At 37.6% G+C, this 18202-nt stretch overlaps 1 protein-coding gene across 4 annotated transcripts in view; it reads left to right on the top strand.

The window, feature by feature from the left end:
- ARHGAP28 (Rho GTPase activating protein 28) overlaps positions 1-18202 on the top strand; it is a 221634-nt gene that overhangs the window by 193271 nt on the left and 10161 nt on the right. For 3 of the 4 annotated variants that reach the window (XM_034995988.1, XM_034995989.1, XM_034995991.1), the window contains exons 15-16: positions 9123-9179; positions 10968-11092. In XM_034995988.1, coding sequence (XP_034851879.1) covers positions 9123-9179; positions 10968-11092 — 182 coding nt within the window. Of the gene's footprint in view, positions 1-9122; positions 9180-10967; positions 11093-16023; positions 16125-18202 lie in introns of those variants that run through there. The other variant, XM_034995990.1, reaches the window with a different exon arrangement.

Here is an 18202-nt window from a genome sequence, read left to right on the forward strand (position 1 = left end):
AGACATTTGGGTTGATTAGATCTTTCACTCATTATGAAAAATGCTGCCGTGAACATTTATACTTATGTGTAGAGATGTTTTTACTTCTCTTGGGTATATGGGGGGTAATAAAGCAACTCTACGTTGAATCATCTGAAGAACTGCCAGACTGTTTTCCAAAGCAGCTGCCCCATTTTTACATTTTCACCAGTAGTGTGTGAGGATTCAGATTTTTCCATATCTTCACCAAAACTTGTTATAATCAGAAATTTTTATTCTATCCATCCTCTTAGTATAAAGTGGTATCTTATTGTGGTTTTGATTTGCATTTCCCTGAAAACTAATGATGGTGAGCATCTTTTCATGTGCCTTTTGGCCATTTGTGTATCTTCGTTGGAGAAATGTCTATTCAGATTCTTTGCCAGTTTTTGATTGGGTTGTCTTTTTACTGTTAAGTTGTAGGAGTTCTTCATATATCTAGATTCAAGTCCCTTATCAGATGTATGATTAGAAAATATTTTTCCCCTTCTTTGGGTTTGTCATTTCAATTTCTTGATTGTGTCCTTTGATACACAAATGTTTTTAATTATGAAGTATAGTTTATGTATTTCTTTTGTTGTCATGTATAAGAATCCTTTGTGACATCTAAGATCATGAGGATTTGAACCCTATGTGTTCTAAGAATGCCATCCCACCCTGAGCGCGCCCGATCTCGTCTGATCTCCGAAGCTAAGCAGGGTCGGGCCTGGTTAGTACTTGGATGGGAGAATTTTAGTTTGTTCTTATATTTATGTCTTTGTTCCGTTTTGAGTTATTTTTAGTATATGATATGAGGTAGGATACACAAGTTCATTCTTTCGCATGTGCTATCTAGTATCTCAGCATCATTTGGTGGAAAAGACTACTCTTTCCCCAGTGAATGGTCTTGGCACTATTGTTGAAAATTGACCATAGATGTATATTTTTTTTCCAGACTCTTCATTCTGTTCTGTTGATCTGTAGGTCTATCCTTATGCCAGTAACACAGTGTTTTGATTACTGTAGCTTTGTTTTAAGATTTGAGATTGAAAAATGAGAGTCTTTCAACTTCTTTTTCCAAATAACTTTGATTATTTGGGGTTTCCTAATTTCCATATGAATTTTAGGGCCAGTTTTCCCATTTCTGGAAAGAAAAAAAAACAGTAGTTGGAATTTTGATAGGGATTGCATTAAATATGTGAATCAATTTGGGAAGGATTGCCATCTTAATAGTATTACACTTTGTAGTCCATGAAAATGGATTATCGTTCCATTTATGTAGGTTTTCTATAATTTATTATTTCTTTTAACACTGTTTTATAGTTTTTAGTGTACAAATCTTATACTTCCTGGATTAATCATTTATTCCTAAATATTATTCTTGTTGATATTATGGCAAATGGAATTGTTGTCTTAATTTCATTTTTGTATCACTAATTGTATATGGAAATACAACCTGATATTTCTTTTTTTTTTAAGATATTTATTTATTGGACAGAGAGAGACACAGCGAGAGAGGGAACACAAGCAGGGGGAGTGGGAGAGGGAGAAGCAGGCTTCCCGCTGAGCAGGGAGCCCGATGCGGGGCTCAATCCCAGGATCCTGGGATCATGACCTGAGCCGAAGGCAGACGCTAATGACTGAGCCACCCAGGCACCACCACAAGTGATATTTCTATACTGATCTTGTATTCTGCAGTTTTGCTGAACTCATTTACTGACACTAATAGTTTGATTTTATTTGTGTTAATTCTTTAGGATTTCTACATATAAAGTCATGCTGTCAGTGAATGGAGATAATTTTCCTTCTTCCTTCCCAATCTCGTTGCCTTTTATCTCTTTTCTTGCTTAATTATCCTGGCTAGAACTCCGGTAAAATATTAAATAAGAAGACAAGAGCGGAGATCCTTGTTTTGTTTCTGATCTTAAGGAGAAATCTCAGTCTTTCACCATTAAGTATGATGTTAAATCTGTGTTCTCCACAGATTGCCTTTATTGATTTGAGAAAACTTCATTCTTTTTTTTTTTCATACTTTTAAAAATTCAATTTGTATAAACTGGAAAAAAATAGTTTACCCATTTCTCCCCACTGTACTCCATTTCCCCACCTTGGCAACCACCACTCTGTTCTCTGTGTCTACAAGCTGGGATGTGTGTGTGTGTGTGTATGTGTGTACACATATATGTATTCCATATATATATTCCAAATATAAGAGAGATCATACAGTATTTGTCTTTCTCTGACTATTTCACTTGGCATTATGCCCTCAAAATCTTGCCATTTTCGATAACATGGATGGGCCTCAAGAAATCTCTATTCTCTTAATTTTTTGGGTGCTTTTATGATGGAAAGGTGTTCAACTGTGTCAAAAACTTTTTCTTCATCTTTTTTTTCCTTTAATTCTATTAATATGATGTATTACACTGATTGGTTTCATATATCGAACTAACCCTGCATTCTTGGGATAAGTCCTACTTTGACAAGGTATACAGTCCTGTTAATATGCTACTAGACAGGTTGCTTTTATTTTGTTGAGGATTTTTACATCAACATTCATAAAGAATATTGGTCTGTAGTTTTTATTTCTTGTTATATCTTGTCTGGCTTTAGTATTGAAAATACTAGCCTTATAGAATGAGCTTAGGAAGTGTTCCTTCCTCTTCTGTTTTTTAGAAGAGTTTAAGAATAATTGGTGTTAATTTTTCAAATTTGCAGAATTCACCAGCAAAAACATCTGGATCTAGACTTTTCTTTGTAGGAATATTTTTTGAACACTAGACTCAATCTTCTTATTTATTATAACTCTATTCAGACTTGCTGTTTCTTCTTCAGCCAGTGTTGATAGTTTGTGTGTTTCTAGGATTTTGTCTGTTTCATCTGGTTATCTAATTTGTTGGTGTACAAATTGTTCATGGTGTTCTGTTATAATTATTTTTATTTCTGTAAGATTGGTAGTAATGTCCCCACTTATGTTCTGGATTTATAATTTGAATCTTCATTCTTTTTTCATAGTCAGTATTCAGTCTAGCTTAAAGGGTTGTCAATTTTGTTGATTTTTTGATAGGCTGACTTTTGTTTCATTGATTCTCTTGTTTTCCTATTCTTAGTCCTTATTAAAATTCTAATCTTGATTATTTGTTAAGCTTGTTTTGAGTTTAGTTGGCCTTTTCTTTAGTTTCTTAATGTAGAAGGTTAGATTATTGACTTGAGTTCATTCTTTTTTAATGTAAATGTTTACATCTATAAATTTTCCTCTGAGAACTACTTTTGCTCTGTCCCATAAGTTTTGGTATGTTTTGTTGCATTTTTGCATATCTCAAAGTACTTTTTAATTTTCCTTTGACCCATTCGTTATTTAAGAGTATGTTTTAATTTCCACACATTGTGAATTTCCCAGATTCACTTCTGTTGCTGATTTCTCATTTAATTCCATTGTGAGTGGCCAATAAACTTTATATTATTTTGATTTCTTAAATTTTTCTTAAAGATTTATTTTTACAGAGAATGGGAGAGGGGCATAGGGAAAGAATCTCAAGCAGACTCCCCACTGAGCAGGGAGCCCGATGTCAGGCTCGATCTCACAACTGAGATCATGACCTCAGCTGAAATCAAGAGTTGGATGCCCCACCCAAGTGCCCCAATATTATTTTGATATTTTTAAATTAATTGAGACTCATTTTGTGGCCTAACATATTGTCTACCCTGAAAAATGTTCTGTGTGTACTTAATGCAAATGGACTCTGCTGTTGCTAGTGTTCTGTAGATGTCTGTTATGTCTAGATGAAGATTTCTGTTTTCTCTCTGATCTGCCTAGTTCTTCTGTTATTGAAAATGAGGTATTGAAATACTGAAATCTCTAGCTGTTGAAAAATTGTCTGTTTCTTCCTTTAATTCTTTTTTTTTTGCTATATGTCTTATGATATATCTTTTGCTCTATGATTTCTGTTCCACAATTCCTCCATTACTGCCTTCATTTGTGTAGAGTATTTTCTAGTATACCACTTTTAATTATTTTACTATATATTTTTGTTGAAAGAAACAGTTGTTTCTTTTACTACACATTTTTTAATTATCTCCTTAGTGGTTGCCCTGAGGATTACAAGGAACATCTTAATATATCGCAATCTAGTTCATATTAGTTTCACCTTCAATTCAATAGTATATAAAAACTCTATTTATAGGCCCCCATATCTCCTACTTTATGCTGTTATTGCCACAAATTGCATCTTTAAAAATTATGTGCCCATCAACATAGATTTATAGTTATTGCTTTATGCACTTATCTTTTAAGTTAGATAGGAAAAAAGGGGGAGTTGCAAAAAATACATAATGCTGTTTTTTATATTTACCTATGTAGTTATCTTTACTGATGTTATTTCATATGGATTCAAGTTAGTCTAGTGTCCCTTCATTTCAGCCTAAAGGACTATCTTTAACCTTTCTTTCTTTCTTTCTTTCTTTCTTTCTTTCTTTCTTTCTTTCTTTAAAGATTTTATTTATTTATTTGAGAGAAAGAGAATGAGAGACAGAGAGCATGAGAGGGAGGAGGGTCAGAGGGAGAAGCAGACTCCCTGCCGAGCAGGGAGCCCGATGCAGGACCCGATCCTGTGACTCCAGGATCATGACCTGAGCCGAAGGCAGTCGCTTAACCAACTGAGCCACCCAGGCGCCCCTATCTTTAACATTTCTTATAGGGAAGTTCTGCTAGGAGTGCATTTATTTATCTTAGAATGTCATAATTTCTTCATTTTTTTGGTTGTTTAGTTTTTATTTAATAATCGTAAACTTAACTCTAATTCAGCTACACTTAGAGGGGAATAAGGAAACTATGGAACCCAAAGAACTGCAGCAAGAAGAGCACAGAGATGATAAGCTGTTTTAAGCAGATGAGGATAAGGGGGTGCTCTTCTGAGCTACAGAAGGAATATTCTGGTGGTTAAGAGAAAACATAAGTCAAATTTATTAGATTTGCCTATAGTCAGCAGTGGTGATCTCTTTGCTGGTCTTGCCATTCTTGGACCCAGAGTGCTCTGTGACTTCCACAGTATTCATGCCCTCTTTCACCTTGCCAAAGACCACATGCTTGCCATCCAACCACTCAGTCTTGGCATTGCAGTTGAAAAACTGGGAACCATTTGTGTTGGGGTCCAGCATTTGCCATGGACAAGATACCAGACCCCATATGCTTTAGGATGAAATTTTCACCATCAGATTTCTCCCCATAGACTTGCCAACAGTGTAATTATGGCATGGGAAATCACTGCCCTGGCACATAAATCCCCAAATAATCTGTGAAAGCAGGAACTTTATAACCTAATCTTTTCTCCCCAGTGCTCAGAGCATGAATGTTTTCTTCTGTCTTTGGAACTGTGTGCACAAGCAGCTCAAAGGAAATACAGCTGAAGGGCTCACTTCTCAACAGCAGAAGAGCATGGAGGGGTTCACCATGACTGGGTGGCACAGGTAGCTCTGGCATGGTGGCATCTAGAAGGCCTCTTCTTTATTTTTTAAAGATTGTTTTGCCAAATAGAATTTGCTTGACAGCTTTTTTTTTTCTTTCAGCACTTTGAATATGTCATCCCATTGTCTTCTGGCTTTCATGGTTTCTGCTGGGGAATCAGTTGTTATTATTGAAAATCTCTTGTGCATGCTGAGTTGCTTTTCTCTTGCTGCTTTCAAGTAATACTTTGTCTTTTGACAATTTGATTATGATGTATCTTGGTGTAGATCTCTTTCAGTTTATCTTATTTGGAGTTTGTTGAGCTTTTTAAATAGGTAGATCAACATTTTCAGCAAATTTAGAGAGTTTCAGCCATTATTACTTCAACTATTCTCTCTGTCTCTTTCTCTTCTCTTCTTCTGCAACTCTTAATTATATATGTGTTGGTGCATTTCATGTTGGATATTGTCCTACAATTCCCTTTAGGTTTTGTTCATTTGTCTTCATTCTTTTTTCTTCCTATTCTTCAGACTGGATAATCTCAATCAATTTATCTTCAAATTACTGATTTTTTTTCTGCCTCAAATCTGCTATTGAGCCCTTCTAGTGGATTTTTCATTTCAGTTGGACTTTTCAGTCCAGAATTTCCCTTTGATTCCTTTTTATAATTTGTCTCTTTTTTGATATTCCTAATTTGGTAAGATCTAATTCTCATGGTTTTCTTTAGTTCTTTAAACATGGTTTCCATTAGTTCTTTGAACATTTTTAAAATATCTTACTTGAAGGCTTTTTCTAGTAACTTTAATGTTTAGGTTTCCTTCAGGAGTTTCTTTTGGAACTATTGAAACTACTTTTTCCCTGTGTATGGGCCATATTTTCTTGACCTTTTTTTGCCTGTCTCATATTTTTTTGTTGTTGTTGAAGAATGGACATTTTATTTATTTATTTATTTTGTAAGATTTTATGTATTTATTTGACAGAGAGAGAGTGAGAGAGCACAAGCAGGGGGAGCAGCAGAGGGAGAAGCAGGCTCCCCACTGAGCAGCGATCCCAATGCGGGGCTGGATCCCAGGACCCTGGGATCATGACCTGAGCTGAAGTCAGATGCTTACTGAGCCACCCAGGTGCCCTGAAGAATGGACATTTTAAATATTACAATGTGGCAACTTTGGAAATAAGATTCTTCCCCCTCTTCTAGGGTTTGTTGCTGCTTGTTGTAGCTGTTTGTTTAATTACTTTTCTGCTGAGCTAAATTTGTAAAGTTTGAATTGTTTTGTGTGGCTACAGAAGTCTCTGCTCCATGAGCTTAGTGGTTAGCTAAGTTTGCACAGAGATTTTCTTAAACACTTTGTACCAAAAAACTTCCAGTCTTTGCAGATGAACTCTGTATGTTTGTTTGGGTGCATCTTCAGCATTCAACCAGACAGTTTATGACTCTGCCTGAGCTTTCACTTCCTGCCTGGATAGAGCACAAAGGGCAGCCAGCTTAAATTCACAGCCTAAGTTATTTTCAGGTCTTTTTTGAACACATGCACAACCCTTGGCATGCATGTGGCTTTCTAGATTCTCAGGAATATTTGGAGCTTTTCAACGCCCTTATTCCCCAAAGAATCTCAGTTTCCAGCTTTGCCTCTCAAGCTTTTTAGTTAGTCTGTTGTTTTCTCCAAGTCTTACCCACTGCATCAGGCAGCAATAACTAAAATATTTGCCTATAAATGTTTTCACCATCATACCACTTTAGCACTGGTCAGGTTCCAAGTTAGTCAAGATAGAAGCAAGCCTTCTGAACCAGTATTTTAGGGAGCCACCAACCAGGTCAGAACAAAGAATTACAATTCTTTGTGAATGAGTCATTCTGCTCCTTCCTGGACCTGTACCAGGAATGCAGGCTGTTATTTTCAAGCCTGGCACTGAGCTTAGGGAGCAGAGATGGGAGAAGTATAAGTTCGAAGATTGATTTATTTATTTTAGAGAGGGGGAGAGAGAAAATATGAGTGAGGGGAGGGGCAGAGGGAGAGAGAATCCTCATGCAGACTCCCTGCTGAGCATGGAGCCTGACACAGGGCTCAATGCCAGGACCCTGAGATCATGACCTGAGCCAAAATCAAGAGTAGGCTGCTTAACCAACTGAGTCACCCAGGTGTCCCATTTTTCTTACTTAAACACTCCCCTGATTGCATCCTTTGGGCTAGTAGCCTCAGCGAATTAAAATCTTTCTCTGTGCCTCAATTTTCTTATATTATAAATTGGGGAGAAAGGTAATGATACCTAATTCACAGAGTTGTCATTAGCATCAACTCACTTACCATGTGTAAAAGCACTTTTTGTAAGTTGTATGATGCTATATGAATGTCAGCTATTTTAATTTTTTGGTTGTAACATTAGAGATATGAAAAAAGTAGAATTTAAAGTTTATAAGTACTATGGAAGCAAATACTTAAAGTTGAAGAAACAGTCTTTCTTCAGTTCTGTTGTACTATACCATGTATTTACCTCTTAACTTTGATTAGAATAGTTCATTAACAGGTTACAAAGTTCAAAAGGTACAAAACACTAGAATAAAAATTGGCCACCTCTGACTTCCCCTCGTGGAGATAAATAATATCACCAATGATAGGGTGGGTGTGCCCCAAAACATGCAGATGTATATACTTCCAAAGAGGCATTCTGCACATGCAAACAAATATGAATGTATGTTTGTTAGGACTTTGTTACATTAACATGTTATGTGCTGGATGGTGCTGGATGGTGAATCACACACAGCTCAACACCAAACGATAAGAGAAATTGAAATAGGAAAGTTTAGTATTCACAGGTTCTGGAGGAAGTACACGGCATGCCTCAAGGAGCCATATGGGCAGGTCAAGGCAGGATGCAGACAGAGCCATAGAACCTGGGGCACATTTCTTTGTTAAGGTCCATTGGTGCAATGATTTGGGGTTCCCAGGCTAAGGCCACATTGGTCAATCCAAACCAAAAGAGTGTTTTTTTGGTGAGCTCCACAGGGGTCTTATCTAAGGGGCACACAAGGGGATAGCACTGGGAGGTGGAGAGACTGTTGATCACGCAGGTTACAAGGAAGTCATATCAGGACTCCACGAATTGCTCGAGACTCTGTGGGCTTATGTCTAGGGCAGGGGCTTGCATGAGGGTCTACTGTCAGTTTAAGGTCACTGCAGGATGCTTGGCCAAACAAAATGGATGCTGAGGCAGCAACACCATGGAGTGTAGCTGACCTGAACTCTTGACAGTGTTCTTCCCTTTTGCATGAATGGTAACATACATGAAATACTGTCCTGTGTCTTGCTTTACTGACTTGAAAAATCATGGTGATTATTCCATATCATTATTCCATTATCAATTAACAAAGCCTTCTTTGCTTCTTTTGCATGGTATTCCATAGATGCATCGTAGTTTATGTAAGCAATCCCATATTGTTGAACAGTTAGACTGTGTCAGTCTTTTGCTAGTAAGATTTATGCACTAGTGAACAAACTTGTATATACATTATTTCTCACAAGTGAAGTATATTTGTAGGATAAACTTACAGATGTAACATTGTTTAGTCATTTTAAATATTTCCAAAATGTTTTCCATAAAGATTGTTAACAGTTTACACTTCCAAGAGCAGCATGTACTTGTTTTCCCAACATTAATCCTGAGGACTAAATGTGTTTTGTTTTAGGTTATAAGCCCCAAGACTTCAAAGGTACTGCAAAAATCACCCTCTTCGAGAAGAATGGTAAGAAAACAAATAATTTCCTTTCCTCTCTTATTAACTCCCTACATGGTATTTTCTGGTTGTGTCTATCATGCCTATGTATAATTTTGGTCATGATCTATTCTTCATACTGGACACATTTCATGTGGCACATGAAGGAATAGTATAGGGAGAGAGTCAACTAACTGATGACTCAAAATATATGGTTAGGCAGCCTGTACACAAGTATGAATACTGTAGGAATTTATAGGGAAAATGTGATTGTTATGATCACAGGTACAGTAATATCATCAGGAAGGTAGAATTTATCTTACACAGGTTTCTGGGGTGGGGATGGGGGAGGGTGGTGCTGGAAGAGGAAGGGCATGAAATACCCAGAACAGTGTTTTAGGAGTTTAGTCTTGGCTCCAATGACCCGACACCCTGCAGCCTCCCCCCAAGGTCCATCACCCTCAACATCCATTCCCTGGCATGCTCTCCTGGTTCTTACTGGTAATAGTATAAAAGTACCATAATAACTGACCCTATTTTAAAATATTTTCTCTTAGTTTCCTACCACAAACTAGGTAGGTTAAAATATTAGAAGTTTATTCTCTCACAGTTCTACAGGCTAAAAGTCTGAAATCAAGGAATCTGCTTAGTTCGTTCCTTCTGAAGGCTGTGAGACAAGGATCTGTTCTTGACATCATTCCTAGCTTTTGGTGGTGCCACCAATTCTTGATATTCTTTAGCTTGTAGATACATCACTTCAATCTCTGCCTCCATCTTTACACACTGAGTGTGTGTGTCTGAGTCTCTTTTATAAGAACAGTAGCCATATTGGATATACATCCACCCTATTCCATTACAACCTCATCTGAGCTAATTACAACTGCAATGACCCTATTTCCAAATACGGTTATATTCTCAGCTACTGGGGGTTAGGACTTCAAATATCTTTTGCGGGGACACAGTTCAACCCATAATGTATTCCTTTTAGGGTATGTATTGAGTCAATTCAACTTAAACCTTCTATATCAACCATGCCATCCTTTGAGAATGTTCCAATTTAAAATGATTACCTGAGGAGTTAGCCAGATCCTCAGATAGAAATTTATTTCTATTCATATCTAGATAGATAATGAATTTTAAAAATATTCAAAATTTGGAAACAAAAGGAATTTTCCAGTCAATCCTGACAAAACAGAAATTTCTGTTAGAACATGCCATTCATTGATTATTTCACTTAACAGGAGCTCCATGGTAGGTCTGCAGGCCAGTCTTGTCATATGAAAGCAGAGATACTGAACAGTCCATACACTGCTCATCAGAATATTATCACATACTTTGAGGGATCAAGTTTTAAGTGCTCATTGATGGAATTCAACTTGGGTCCCCAATCATTGTTATTAACTAAAGAAAAATGATATTTAAAAAGCTGTATTTTCTAATTGTTTCTCAAATTTTCCAGAAGGTTGATCTTAAAATATACTGAAATACAGAATTCTGCTTAAAGTAAGCTTATTTAGGGCACGGTTCAAGGAAATGAACTGATAGAAACATGAGATTTTGTCATAACCTAGTGTTACTTCTCTCATTTTAAGGCATTATAGCAAGGCCTTAAGTGTGTAACAAGAGTAAAATCCCAGGTTAAGTTTAGTGAATCTCCTATTAAAAAGAAAGCAATGTTTCATTCTGGTTAAATACTGGTCACATTCACATGTTTTCCTAATTCACACTGCCACTGATTTTCATATCTCTTAAATGCAGTCATTAAAGTGATATTCATCCTAGTTTGACAGAATGTACTAAATTTTTCCTCATTGGCAGTCTGACGTGCCGGAAGGAGTCATAAGGGTCCATGCTCCACTTCTCTCTAAGGTGTCCATGGCCATTCAGCTCACTAGTCACACCAAGGCCAAAGACATACTGGCAAAATTTCAATATGAGAACAGGTGAGTAAAAGTGAATATAGGTCTCTGTACAAGGAAGGTGATGTTTTATCATAAAGATGAGTGACTTTCCAGGCATTTACAAACTTGACCTTTTTGGAAAATTAGAACCTGTTACTTTGGGGACTTTACCAACAGAGTAAGTCAAAAGTAGAGAAAGAGATTAAGTAGACCATAGAATTATTGATAACAGAAGTATTCTGGTTTTTTTGTTTGTTTGTTTGTTTTTAAGAAATTTCTACAAATGGGATTCTTAATAGATATCTTCTATCTTGGTGGTTTCATTTACTACATGAGTTTTACCTTTTATTAGAATAAAAAATACAGCAAGTTAGTTTTAGAGCTACCTGGAATACCATTCCAGGCTTCATTGAGCTTCAACATGCCTAGATCAGATAAAGTTTATATAGTAAATGGACATCATAGCCATTGTTTTCCTTAAAACATAATACTAATAAATCTTGGGATCAGAATTTTATTCACAAAAAGAAATCCTTTTGCTCATCTCCCGTAAGTCACCTTGAAGCAGCATTAATCAGGGTGATTTTTCTATAGGCATGCTTATTCGAGGATAAACATTTGCCCTAAGGTTTTTAAAAGATGAGAAGCATGAGAGGCACTAGTTTAAATCCATCCATTAGAGAGGAGGTACAGCTTGATGGTCTCTAGTAAAACTTGTGGATATTCTTTTTATTCTTTTTGTTGTTGTTGTTAGAGAAGAGAGTGAGAGCAAGCGGGGGGATTGGGAAGGGCAGAGGGAGAGGCAGAGAATCTTAAGCAGACTCTGTGCTGAGCACAGAGCCCAACGTGGGGCTTGATCTCACAACCCTGAGATCATAACCTGAGCTAAAATCAAGAGTTGGACACTTAACTGAGCCACCCAGGTGCCCCAAAACTGATGGAAATTTCTAAAGAGAAGCTTTCCAATCATGTTAAAAAGGAGTACTCATGTTGAGGGGGAGAAAAAAGCCAGTTGCGGAAGATTACATACCATAAGACTCCATTTATATAACATTTTGAAATGACAAAATTTTAGAAATGAGGGGTAGGTTAGTAGTTGCTGGGAGTTGGGGAGAGGAGATCATGGGAGGGGGATGGGTATGGTCATAAAAGGGCAACACAAGGATCTGACAGTGTTGGAGTTGCTCCATATCTTGACTCTGGTGGTAACTGTATTGAACCTAACACACGCACACACACAAATGAGTACAAGTGGGAAATTTGAATAGGATAGGTGGATCATAGCAATGTCAGTATGCTGGGACTTTATACTATATTTGTATAAAATGTTACCATTTGGGGAGAAGTGGGCAAAGAGTATGAGGAATTTTTCTGTATTATTTCTTAAAACTACATATGAATCTACCACTATCTCAATGAAAATATTTCAATTTAAAAAAACAAGAGTAACCAATAAAAGTAATTATGGTGTTAAAAGCCAGAACAGTGGCTTTCTGTGAGGGTGGAAGGGTTGGTGACTAAGAAGCCTTGATAGTGGCTTTGGAGACGTTCCTGTTTTAGATTATGGGGGCTGGTTACGTGGTATGTTCGCTTTGTGAAAATTCTTCAAGTATTCTTATGATGTGTGCATGTTTTGTATGTTCTCTCTCTCTCCATATACATATGCATATATATGTATGTGTATATATAAGCATATATAAAAAAGAAAAGAAGAGTAGACAGTCCAGCAGGAGCCCAGAAAACGTACTTCTTTCTGTTGCTAGAACACTGTAAGTAGTAACTGCTAGGCAGTAATAGAGAGACTTGAAATTCCACTCGGGGGATGCGAACATCCAATAGATGGCTAGTCACATGCGTGACAAAACTGCCCCTGGATTCTCATGTAGACCTTTTGTAGAATGAAAATGTTCTAATAAAAATAAATTAGAATCAGTGACTATAGATAGATGCAAATCCTTTGTATGAACTTCAAAAGATGTTCAGTCCATTTTGTTCACTCGTTAGAACCGTGGCCAATTTCAGTTTAGTTGTAAACTGGCCCATTTTTGCCTGTTTCACTAGAGGCTTATTTTCTGACTACTAACCACCTCTTCTGTTTAAGTAAAAAAAAAAGGCGGGGGGAGAAGTCCCATTCCTCCCAGGTTCTCCCTCTTCTGACTAAAAACCCTTGGACATAACACAATGACAAGCATAGGAAGACTGAAAGGTAAAGAGCCGAGTGCGGACTGCCTAGGGGCCTGTGAAACAACGTGGTGGTGAATGCCTGGATTTCCTTATTGCCTCCCATATGTCCAGGCAGGGTGCTGTAGGAACCTTCAGCCTGGCACAGGCACACACAATAATGAGCTCCAAGAAGGAGATCCTGTTCCGCAGCCAAAGGACTGGAGAGAAGGTGGCCTAACCACAAAAAACCATTTTGGTAATATCTGCCCTACTCCAACCAAACACCAACAGAAAAAGCACACCACTACACCTGTATTTTCAGTGGGACCAAGCAGGCAACTGATGTATATGCCCCACCCGACAAATCAGGTGGCGATCTGGTTCCCAACCACAACAGTGTCAGCAGGGTCCTGCCTCTAGCTGAGTCTCCTCCACCCAGCAGCAGTGAGACCTAACAAATCAGTGCAGAGCAGACAGTTACTGACCAGCTTCACACACACCACCCCCCTACCCCCCACCACCTGCCCCAGAGTCAGGAAGGTCCCTTGAAGAGCTGAGCTTTACCCTCACCCAACAGCAACAAAGCAGCAAGAGTCTACCTTCTGTTGCCTCTCCCTGCGGCCAGCAGAGCCCAGCAGGGGCTGATCTTACAACCTCAATCAGAGGCAGCAAAGCAGTGCCAGTTGGTGTCCCACTTTCACTGGGCAGGTGTCAGTGGGGCTCAGCAAAAAGCTGAACATACCCACCCACTCAGCCCTTGTGCTGAACTTCAACAGGAGCAATGGCTGCCAAAAAATGATGATTAAATAAGATCCAGAGTCTCATAATATCCAAAGTGTCTGCAGTGTGATACAAAATCATTCATTATACCTAAAACCAGGAAAATCACAACAGGAATGAGAAAAAACAATTGAGAAATGCCAGCACTAAATTGAATCAGCTGTTAGAATTATCTGACAAGGATTTTACAGCAGCCATCACACACATGCTTCAACAAGCAGTTATGAATTCTCTTGAAATGAAAAAATAGAAAATCTCAGCAAACAAATAGAAGTTATAAAAAAGAATGAAAGAAAATTATGGAACTGAAAGATAGAATAACTGAAATAAACTCACTAAATGGGCTCAATATTAGAATGGAGATGACAGAGGATATAATCAGTAAATTTGAGGAATATCAGTAGCATTATTCTGAACAACAGAAAGAAGACAGACCCAAAAAAGTGAATATAGCCTCAGGGATCCAGGGACTGTAGCAAGAGAGCTAACATTTGCATCATTGCAGTACCAAAAATAGAGAAAACAGGAACTGAAAAAGTATTTGAATAAATAATGACTGAAAACTTTCCAAATTAGCAAAAGGTATAAACCTACATATTTAAGAAACTAAGTGAACCCAAACAGGACAAACCAAAGAAATCCCTTCCAAAACAATGTAATGAAACTTGTAAAAATTAAAGACAAAAAAACAAACCTTGAAAGCATCCAGAGCAAAGTAATGCCTTTCTTATAGGGAACACCAATTCTAATTATAGCAGATTTCTCATTTCTCATTTGAAACCCTGGAGGCGGGGTGCCTGGGTGGCTCAGTCATTAAGCGTCTGCCTTCCCCTCAGGTCATGATCCCAGGGTCCTGGGATCCCTGCTCAGCTGGAGGCCTGCCTCTCCCTCTCCCACTCCCCCTGCTTGTGTTTCCTCTCTCGCTGTCTCTCTCTCTGTCAAATAAATAAAAACTTAAAAATCTTAAAAAAAAAAAAAAAAAAATGAAACCCTGGAGGCCAGATGGAAGTGGCATAACATCTTTCCAAGTACTGAAAGAAAGGAACTGTCAACCTTGAATTCTGTGTCCTGCAAAAAATATCTTTCCAGAATGAAGGGGAAACAAAGACATTCTTCGGTGAGGCAAAACTAAGGAATTTTGTTGCTAGCAAATTTAGCCATAAAGAATGGATAAAGGAAGTTCTCTAAATAGAAAGAAAATGATAACAAAGGCTTGAAACATCAGAAGGGAAAAGAGAACATCAGAATGGGTAAAAAATAGTAGTAACTGTAATAGATTATCCTATTCCTTATGCATTTTTTTTTAAAGATTTTATTTATTTGACAGAGACACAGCGAGAGAGGGAACACAAGCAGGGGGAGTGGGAGAGGGAGAAGCAGGCTTCCCGCGGAGCAGGGAGCCTGATGTGGGGCTCGATCCCAGGACCCTGGGATCATGACCTGAGCCGAAGGCAGACGCTTAACAACTGAGCCACCCAGACGCCCCCCTTTATGCATTTCTTAAATCATATTTGATGGTTGAAGCAAAATTGCACCACTGGATATGGTGCTCAGTGTATGTTGAGGACACATTTAAGACAGCTTACTTTCTTCCTTCCTTTCTTTTAAAAGATATATTTATTTATTTTAGAGAGAGAGAGTGGGGGAGGGGGTAGGAACAGAAGGAGAGGGAGAGTGAGAATCTCAAGCAGACTCCCTGCTGAGTGAGGAGCCGAAAGCAGGGCTCCATCCCACGACCCCAAGAACATGATGTGAGCTGAAATCAAGAGTTGGACGCTCAACCTCCTGAGCCACCCAAGCGCCCCAAGACAATTATATTTTGAAAGGGTTGAGGCTCAGCCCTCCTTATTGTCTGCATAGTGACTTCTCTCCAAAGACTGGAGTATGTAAAGGGAGGAAAAGAATAACTTCATAGTCATGAAATCTGACCTCAGCAGGTGAGTAACATCAACAATGATAAAGTCGCACTGATAATGTGTAGCCCTGATAAAAAATGATGAAAATGACACTTCTGTCACTTTCTTCCCAAGAACACATAACTCTTGCCAAATGTGAGAAAAAATCAGACAAATCCCAGTTTGGAAATATTCTACAAAATACCTGATGAGTCCTCCTCAAAACTGTCAAAGACATCAAGAACAAGGCAAGTGGGGGCGCCTGGGTGGCTCAGTCGTTAAGCGTCTGCCTTCGGCTCAGGTCATGGTCCCAGGGTCCTGGGATCGACCCCCACATCGGGCTCCCTGCTCGGCGGGAAGCCTGCTTCTCCTTCTCCCACTCCCCCTGCTTGTGTTCTCTCTCTCGCTATGTCTCTCTCTGTCAATTAAATAAATAAAATCTTTAAAAAAAAAAAAAAAAAGAACAAGGCAAGTGTAAGTAACGGTCACAGTCAAGAGGAAGAGACCTGATGAGACATGACTATATATTAGTTTCCCAGTATTTACATAATCCATAACAAATTACCTCAAACTAGGTGGCTTAAAACAACAGAAATGTATTCTCGCAATTCAGAAGACCAGGAATCTGAAAGAAATGTGTCAGCAGGGTTGGTTCCTTCTGGAGGCTGTGAGGGAGAAGCTCTCCCATGCCCCTCTCCTAGCTTCTAGTGGTTGCCAACATCCTTGGCATTCCATGGTTTGTAGATGTTATCACTCCAATCTCTCCATCTTCACATTCTCTTTGTGTTTCTCTGTATTTTCTCCCCTTCTTTCAAGGATTCACTGGATTTTAGGGGATCCCCTGCATCCAGGATGATTTCGTCTCTAGATTCTTAACTGCTTACATCTGCAAATAACCCTATATTCAAATAAAGTCAGATTCTGAACATCTAGGCAGATGTGAGTTTTGGAAGGGACCCTATTCAACCAATTATAATTACTGAATATACTGCAATATTCTGGATGGGTCCCTGGAACAGAACACAGATGGCTATGTAAAAACCAGGAACATCTGAATAAAGTATGAACCTTGGTTAATAATAATGTATTAGTATTCATTAGCTGTGACAAATGTACCATATTCATGTTAGAAGTTAATAATAGGGGAACAGGGTTGTGGGGAATATGGAAACTGTCTATACTATTTTCACAATTGTTCTCTGAATCATAAAAGAGTTCTAAAATTAAATTCATTTTTAACATTTGTCAGAGTTTTACCAGTTGGGAGAACTACTACTTATTAATGGTAAATAACAATTTCAAAGTAAAATAGATAAGGTTTAGTTATGCTAGAATATTAGGATTATCTTTGTTTTAAAAATGAAATCCATATATGAATCAGCAGTCCTCTTCATTTAACTTATGTTATTTTTAATTTAAAGAACTAAGAATAAATAGAATTAAATATTTATTTTTAAAAGTATGAGAGTAAAGAGAACTGATGGGAATAGGTTTCTACACATCACTCAAAATAGTAAAACATCAATCCCAGTGGTCCATGATAAGTTACATATGTTATTGCAATGCCAAAGAAACCACAAAGAAAACCATACAAAGCAGTATATGAAAAAACACTGTAAATAAGTCAAGATATAATCATAAGAGATAAACCATATCCTGGGCCATAAAACAAATTTTAATGAATTCAAAATAATTGAAATCATACAGAATATCTTTTCTGACCATAAAGTAATCAAACTAGATGTTAATAACAGCAAGACAACATGATAATTTCTAAATACTTGAAAATTAAACCACACACTTCTGAATAATCCATGGGTCAAAGAGGAAGTATTAAAGGAAATTGTTAAAAGTACATAGAATGAAAATAAAACTGCAACTTAACAAATTTTGTACAGTGCAGCTAAAGCCATACTGAGAGAAAAATTTACAGCAATAAATGCTTACATCTAAAAAGAGGGCAAGATCTCAGAGCAAGTAAGTTTCTACCTCTAGAAACTGGAAAAGTAAGCAAAATAAGCAAGCAGAAGGAGGAAATGATAGAAGAACAGAAATCAGTGAAATTGAAAACAGAAAAATCATAGAGATCAGTGAAACAAAAAGCTGGTTCTTTTTAAAAACAATAAAATTGATAAACTTCTAGAAAGACTAACAAAAATGAAATCACCAATATTAAGAATAAAATAGGAAATATCACTGTATATAATGCTTCCCTTAAAAGGATAATGAAATACTGTGAACAAACTATATGCTCAAAATCAAAATCTTAGAAGAAATGGACCAGTTCCTCAAAAATCACAAATTACCAAAAGAC

This window comes from Mirounga leonina, unplaced genomic scaffold (assembly GCF_011800145.1).
Source record: "Mirounga leonina isolate KUSES-001 unplaced genomic scaffold, KU_Mleo_1.0 Mir_93, whole genome shotgun sequence".
NCBI classification, from domain to species: Eukaryota; Metazoa; Chordata; class Mammalia; order Carnivora; family Phocidae; genus Mirounga; species Mirounga leonina.